General features: G+C 37.0%; 1 protein-coding gene across 2 annotated transcripts; it reads right to left on the bottom strand.

Moving 5' to 3' along the window:
• Positions 1-2,979: 2,979 nt before the first annotated feature.
• Positions 2,980-8,132, bottom strand: LOC104238982 (putative metallophosphoesterase At3g03305). 2 transcript variants are annotated; one of them, XM_009793514.2, is made up of 4 exons: positions 7,780-8,132; positions 6,493-6,734; positions 4,323-5,876; positions 2,980-3,469 (listed from the first exon to the last, which is right to left on the bottom strand). In XM_009793514.2, the coding sequence occupies exons 1-4, from the start codon at positions 8,033-8,035 to the stop codon at positions 3,350-3,352; spliced, it is 2,172 nt and encodes a 723-aa protein (XP_009791816.1). In that variant the 5' UTR covers positions 8,036-8,132; the 3' UTR covers positions 2,980-3,349. The 2 variants fall into 2 exon arrangements, with proteins under 2 accessions (XP_009791816.1, XP_009791817.1); XM_009793515.2 differs by lacking the exon at positions 7,780-8,132 and adding an exon at positions 7,120-7,246.
• Between the last annotated feature and the right edge of the window lie 261 nt (positions 8,133-8,393).

Here is an 8,393-nt window from a genome sequence, read left to right as displayed (position 1 = left end):
GAGCTGAGGGTCTATCCGAAACAATCTCTACCTTCAAGGTGTGTGTGGGGGGGGGGATGAGGAGGGTAAGGTCAGCTTACACACTACTCTCCCCAGACCCCACTTGTATAATTACACTGTATTTGTTGTTATTGTTGTTACATAATGCTAGTAACTCTAAAGAAATGATCTCTTATGATGAGTTACAATCCTAGAAGAAAGTGAACCGACAAAGATTTCATGTGTATTATTTTGCCAATCATGTGAACATAATCATATTGTCACGACCCAAATCAATGGGCCATGTCGAGTACCCGAGTCCTACATGTCGAACACCCTTAAGCATGCGCCTAAGATATAAACATGAATAACATCTGTTGAACTACGAGAATAACATGCGTGAAGGAAAACTGTCTAAAAGACGTATATACATACACGTGCAAAATACGTAGGGCGAGCCGACAAGGCTACTATAGACAACTATATATCCAAAACTAGAAGCTGACAAGGCCACATACTACCCAACTATACACGACTATCTACAGACCTCTAACAGAATATACAACTATACAAGGACGGGACTGGACCCCATCTTACCCATATATGTATACAAACATATCGTACCAAAATTCAAAGCAGCTCCGGATCAAATGGAGCACACCAACTCTCGCTGATCAAGGATCCTGAGAAAGGGGGCTGTCAGCTTGTCTACCTGCACCTGCGGGCATGAAATGCAGGACCCGAGAAATAGGGCGTTAGTACGAATAATGTACTGAGTATGTAAGGCATATCAATATATAAAAGACATAGATGAAACATGAAATAAAGAATTTCGTATGCAAGTCTAAATAACTTTGTAAATCCTGAAACATTTATAATGTCATGCACGTGCGTATAAATGTCGTGTCATGCATATGTATAGACGTATATAACATCATCAAGCCTCTGAGGGCATCCCATCATATCATCTCGGCCACTGTGGGCAAAATCATCAACATATACCAGCTGATCAGGTGGTGGTGCGTATATAACGTCGTAACCTTTTCCCATATCCCATATACATATAATATACGCATATATAACACCATCTGGTTATGGGTCAATGTACATGTATAAATGAATGAAATACATAAGAAATACGTTAATAAGATTTTCTCGGAATGTTATAAGATTATTATACCATTCAGATAACTTTATCAACTAAGTATTTTTCTGAGACCCATGAACATAATATAATGATAATTCACATGGGAAATCAAGAACATAGGCATCCTTAGTAATTCTATGAATAGAGTCGTTTATGAAAGTTGTGCATTTGCTCGTTTTGTTTGTATTGTATGGATCATGCCAAAAAGAAAGAAGGGATAACCTTAACATACCTGAATCGATTTTCTTGACAATCCCTCTAACCCACGACAATACAAAACACGTAACGACAAGATCGGAGTAGAAAAAAATCCGTATAATATTCTTGAGAAAGATTATACCGGACTTCTTTAGAATTGCAGAAATGTCACGTTGCTAAGATGATAAGACATTTTTGCTTGAATTCTTGTTGAAGATCCGTTTCTTACCAATTGATATAAGCACCTCTCTTTGAATTAGAGAGGTCTTATGCTTTATATGGTGTGGCTCCACATACTAATGACTAAGCCACATAATCTACTTAGGTGTGCCACATCTCAATCATAATTTAAGAGTCCCAATTTTGAAATGGGGGAGCTACCACGTTAAGGCTTATCCAAAGCCTTAATTAAGCCCCCACTAATCCTTAATTAACTTGTAAATTCCCCCATTAGGCAATAATTAATCAATTATTCACATAATTAAGAATTATCTCAAATTACTTAAAATACTACTCATTTAATACACTTTATGGCACTAGTATGATATTAGTCCATAAATACCGGATATTACGGCTTGGATCGTATTATATCCCAAATTGACAACCTTCAATGAAACTCATTTTCTTTGATTCGTTTACCCTTTTAACCTTCACGACACTTACTTATTGCTTGTTGTAAATGGCATAAATGCTTATAACCTTAAGATAATCTCATCCCGAGTCTACGTCGATTATCTGAAGACGAAACTTTAACGTACGAAATCGCGAGATGTAACACATATAACTAAAAGAACATTTGCAATTCACCATTAAATCGATCTCCATAGTATCTGTTTCATTTACTATATTGCACTCTCAATTGTTTGCATTGTTCTAGCTTTTAGGGAAAGTTTCCAAAGCTAGATTTCATTTATATAAGGAAATAAGTGAAATCCATCTTTCGATTGAGATTCCCACTTATGCTCACTTGTAAGATTATACTGAGTTAGCTGTTATTGTAGATGTTGTTGTCAAGGAAATAAGTGAAAAAAAGGAAGGAGAACACCTAGGATTGTGGTGCAAATGTTGGGATCCTCCCAAGGTTTTGGCACCTCTAATGGAATATGGTAAAGAGTGCTTTTTTCCTATCTCAGTGGATTATCTGACATGAATCTAAATTAGTCGGCCATGTTGGCTTCAATATTGGATGGGAAAGAAGAAAAGAGGAAAAGACGACAATGTTTACACTGAATCCGGAGTAGTTGGTCCTGTTGGCTTAGGATACCAGATGGTTAAACTAAACAGAAGAAGAAAAGAGGAAGGGAAAACAAAGCTTACACTCATTCTCATTGGTTCATCTTACTTTGCATGGTATTTATTCTTCTAATGTAAAAGATAGCAGATCATTCATCACACCCCACGAATAAGCTGGACATCATAGCTGCTGAATCTTATTTCAGATTCTAGATTGTGCTTTCAAAGACAGCCCGGTGCACAAGACATCCCGCATTCATGCAGGATCCGGGGAAAGGCCGAGAAGATTAGTGGCTGCTTCCAACAAACACATGCACCTTTTAATAATTTCAAAGGGAAATTTATTGACTTGACTTCTGTTTTTTTGATTGGTGCATTTCAAGATGTGCAATGAATAAAATAGGAAGCTTTAGCCAGCAATCTATTCAACAATCACTTTCTCTTTGTTGCTTGTTAACTTCCTCAATTAGCTCATATGATGTATAATACTTTTACATGGATCTGAAGTTTTACATTGCTGCAACAAGATGCTGCATTTCAACAAAATTGTAACACAGACATAACGACTGAATTCTAGTACCAGCATTTCCATGTCTATAACAAAGCATGTTTAATGCTTCCCACTATTCTATGAACTGGAATTTGAAGCTTTCATATTGCCCCTCATGAGATGCTTTAGATACTAAAGAGAGCTGCAATCTGTTCATGCCTTCTTTACTAATAAGCCGGTGGATGTTTCGCAGGCTTCTGTAGTAAACTTATGGCTTTACATGCAGTTCACTTCCGAAAATTCTACTCAGCTCTGCTGGTTTTGTAGATAGTATAGGCCAAAAAGAGAGGAATCGACATGCTATATATTGGGAAATGGATTAATGGGTTCATTGCATAAGCTTTGATAAGAGCTCTGCAGTTCTGCATCGTAAAAGAACAAAATTAGCAAGAAATGGATTGTTAAAAAGTGAACCACAAAAAGCTACTAGTATTTTGCTTTGCGTATGCTGATCTGAGCAAGGTAAGGCAATGAAAACGAAGAACTGAAAAAAACACATTATCCTGCAACGCTCTAAAGGTATTATTCTGTATGTTTACTGGAAACAAATTGAAACTATTGGCACTTGGTTGGAACAATCAGGAGGCTATGTATTCCACATAAACATAAGTAAGAGGATATCTGACAAAACGTCCTAACATATGCGATGATGGTCAAATAGTTTTCGTTGAAAAAGACATTGGCAGAATGTAAAACTCTGGAAATGGGATATTTTAAACAACCTTTATCCTCTTCTGTTGACCATGTATGTTTAACATAAAATTTAATAACTAAAAGGGCAGCGCAGTATACTAAGCTCCCGCTATGCGCGGAGTCCTGAGAAGGGCCGGACCACAAGGGTCTATTGTATGCAGCCTTACCCTGCATTTCTGCAAGAGGCTATTTCCACGGCTTGAACCCGTGAATGAATAAAACTGAATAACTAAACAAGCAGAATATGAAGGATTTTGACCATTCCTCTTATCTTTGTGAAAGTACTTCCCATAATTTGGAAAAGAACTGGAGACCTTATCTGAAGGATGTAAGTGATTTCAAATGAGTTCACTAAAGATAGTGCAGTCTAAGTGAAAGGTAAGGAGCGGAAAAAGAACGGTGGGAACTTGGAACAGAAACAGCTCTCCAGTCTATTAAGTAAAATAAACATATTTTGTGTAAGAAAAAGGCACATTAAATTAGAATAAAGATGGACATCAAATTGAACAGTTGAAAACTTACCAAAAAATGCTTCCAACAAATTGCTGAAGAAATTAACAGGAGTATTTTCCTAATCCACCGCCTATGGAGGAGTGTCAGTGTCTTATTTCTTCCATGAGTAGATGCAGATACCTTATTTGTCACCAAATAATCATCTTCCTTTTTTGCAGAAAGAGCTCGAAGATGATCTTGGAATATTGCCCTCTCAGCCACCAACGCCCCAATTACAATTACTGTAGGCAACACAACTAAGTAAAGATGCGGAAGAACAACCACCATTATATCTGGATATCCGTGAAAGTCTAGCTTCGCCCTCTTGTTTAATCTCAGCACCCAACCCCTGTAGGTCATGTATCCCCTTTCTCCTCCTTCGGTGAAAACTTGGCCAGAAAGCCAAGGACATAAAATGAGGTAAAACAAGTAAACAATCATTGAGAGCCATACTAATGGAACATTGTATAGCTCCGATAGAATCCACGCAGCACAACTTACCAGTCCTTTATTACTAATGAAATTCTTGTAAGTATACTGCCTATTAGAAACTAAAGAGATAGCTTTTGGAATGAGAAGGATGGAAAGAATTAACAAATAAAAGGACCATAATATGGGGTAATATAGAGCGTCCCACTGACAACCCATAACCATAAACTCTTTCCAATTCCATGAAAGCCTAGCACGAAGACCACCAACAGAGAATGGCCTTAGTTCAGTCAAAGTTGATCTGCCTCTAATATCAACTGCCTCTATTTGCAATAAAAATCTATCGGGAGATGGATCTTCGAATGCTTTAAAGTTCCAGGGACATGTATAAAGGTCTGCCCTAGATGAAGCATCCCCATTTTTTTTCATAGGAGTCTCCAACACCATAACGAGATTTCCAGGACTTGAGTCGTAGATCCTAGCCACGACTGATACAATCGGCGAAGAAGAAAATACAAGAGCTCTGACACTGTTGAAGTATAAAGGATCCATCTTGCATTTGTGAAACGACCTCTCCAAAGTAAAGCGAGAGTCCAGAGGAAATGTTGGCAATAAAATAACATTCTTAGCTCCCAATCTTAAGTCAACATCAACAAAAGACGTCCACCCTCTATCAATGGCCAATATGCGCATTGCTCGACTTTTTCTCCAGTCACCCATTTCCCACTCCCAGAACTCTTTAAATTCAGTTGCCCCATCTGAACAAGTTTTCAAATTACCCGGATGTGATCCATGTCCATTCAACTGGAAAAAATTGTGAGAGTACAAGGGATGTTGATTTGACTCATGACGCCGCTTTAAATTCTTACCGAACTTTGTATGCAGATGCCCACATAAGTAAGCTGACAAGTTATGCGTCAGAAATGTATCTTTCAGGGTTCTACCAGAATGTGATGCTGCAGAAAATGAAAGTGGGAAATGCCCATAAGCAATCTTGATAACAGATTTTACGGGTTGAGAATCTAGTGCCGAGAGCTCAGAGCTTATATCATCTAATAGTTGATCAGTGGGATGACCAAATAGATTGGTTGGTCCCCGAAGACCTAAAGACATAGAGCTGTCAAATCCAACGAACAGAATACTGCGTTCACCAGTCTGGATCATAAGAGTGAATAGTCATCGTAAGAGGTTGAAGCAGATAGTATGAGATATTAAGTGAAAAAGCTCAAATTACCGCATCATATAGTTTGTGATGTTTAGGTCGATGCTTAGCTGACTGATCTATATGATAGTTCAGTGATAATTCACCTTCATTCTGAAGGCTACGGGTGTCTTAATAATGATGGTGATAACATAATAATAATTACGCTGATAGCGGTTTTATTTGGAGAGATTACATTAATAAGGAGAAAGTTCTAACACACGGAATCAAAAGATTATAAAAAAAAATTGGGTCAAACTTTATAATAGCATTTATGAATTTCTTTGATCGTTAAGATTTTCCTTTATATAATCTTGTGACAGGTACCAAAATAGAATTCATAAAATATTGAATACAGAGATATGCTTATTCCCTACATGGATTTTACACTCTTCCCCGTTGCCAATGTTAAAGAGTTTCCCTCTACCTTGTTCCCTGTTATGGAAATTTCTTAAGCATCTTTTCTACTCCTTTGGTTTTCCATTCCAATTAGTTTCACTTGAAAGGTTATTGTAAGCTTGAAAAGTTAAGAAAAATAGTGTGTATCCAACAAAAGAAGCTAACAGATACCTGAATAGTGACACTATTGACCAGTCCACTTCTTTTTAGCTGCCCGTTAATGCTATAATTTGAGTAAAAATCAAATTTCCCCCCAAAGGCAGGTACACCGAAAGCATCATGATTTCCTCGGAGATCATAAAACATGTTCTTCTTCAGTCCACTCCTTTTAATGACATCTTCAAGGACTTTCTGGTATTCCAGCCACTCCTCTTCATCTTGCTTCATTGTTAGTAAATCCTTGCTCTTTCCATCTGGTGACAGTTCAAATTATCAGTGGTATACGAGCAAAGAGCACTGAAACTCCTCATAGTACTTTTACGAAACTTTATTATAACATGATTAGCAATCGACAAATTGGAAAGTACTTTAGCGTGGAAATGCATTATATCTACCGACAACTAACAACTCAGTATAATCCCGGAAGTGGGATCTGGGGAGGGTAGTGTGTACGCATACCTTACCCCTACCCTGGGAGCAGAGAGGTTTCCAATAGACCCTCAACTCAAGAAGATGAAAAGAAACAATAGAATAGTAACAACAACGGAGGCCAGAAAAATCTAGCAAGCATCTGAATAATTTACAGGTCATTTTCTGGTCCACAACACAAAGTAAGACGTGAGAACATCAGAGATCTACCTTAAACAGCAGTTCAGAAACTCTAACCAGTGGTCAATCATCTCAATTATGACTTACAAATCAATCAGAACCAAATATAATAATCAAAATATATCTTTTAGGTGCAGAGCTCAACCTAAAATTTATAGAACAACCTGCAGTAACGACAATCTTTACTCTTTTTTTATATACTTTTCAGTCAATTTTTCTTCTTCTTTACTTCACATGAATAAATATTCATCCTTTTCCTCCAAGAAACAAAAAGATCACTTTTTTAGTTTCCCTTTTCCTCAATTTCTAGGAAAAGCCTCAATCACCATTTTTCTATAATAGTTGGGTCCTGGCCAGCATGCACGCATATCAACTACTTTACCATACAATTGCTAGCTCCCACCAGCACCAGTGCATCATAAATTCTCTTTCTACTTTACATTGATAAAAATTCAATCTTTTCTCCAGAAAAAGGAGCAACTTGTTTTAACATCCACTCCTACCCCCTTACACACCCCCCTCCCCCCAAACCCCACCAACCTCAATTTCCAACCCAAAAGTTTCAAGAAACAAAAAGAACAATTTTTTTTGTTAAAAATTGTTTTTTTTTTTTTTTATAGAAAACCCATAAATCCCAATATCAAATAAAAGACAATGTAAGATAAAATTGTAAAAAAAAGGGAATAATACCAGTAAGGTCACCAGTGATGAAGACCAAAGAAGGATTGATCATGGAAAGAGAGGGACCCACAATTTTGGAGAAGTTAAGGGCCCTTTCAGGATGATGAACACTGAAATGAAGATCAGATAATTGAACCACCCATGCTACATCTTTTGGTCCTCCTTTCAATTCTATTACCTCTCTTTCTTTATTCAAAGATTCAGCTGAACTAAAATGCAATGTGAACAAGAAAAAGAAGAAAATGAATGGATTCCTAATACCCATTTCACCTGACCTTTTTCTTTCTTCTTCTTCTTCTTCTTCTTGCTCTCAGGTGAAAAGAGATCGAGGAGTGGAGAGAGAAAGGGGTCGGGTCGGATCCGGTTTCAAGTACAAATACACGGTTGAAATTTAAAAATAGACAAATTTACAAGTGTTAACAAAAAATAGTCACAATTTAAAAAATAATAGAAATTTAGCCACTTTTCATGTAAAGATAAATTTGAACGAAAATACTATTCAAAATTCAAAAAATATTCTAGCATAATATACTGGAGTTTGAATTTTTTACATGTAAACTTCCAGCATAATATACTGGAGTTCTAGCATAATATATTAGTCCAGATTCATACGCAGGTGCTCT

This window comes from Nicotiana sylvestris, chromosome 5 (assembly GCF_000393655.2).
Source record: "Nicotiana sylvestris chromosome 5, ASM39365v2, whole genome shotgun sequence".
NCBI classification, from domain to species: Eukaryota; Viridiplantae; Streptophyta; class Magnoliopsida; order Solanales; family Solanaceae; genus Nicotiana; species Nicotiana sylvestris.
The sequence above is the reverse complement of the archived record's forward strand: the minus strand, read 5'-3'. Positions and strand labels throughout refer to the sequence as shown.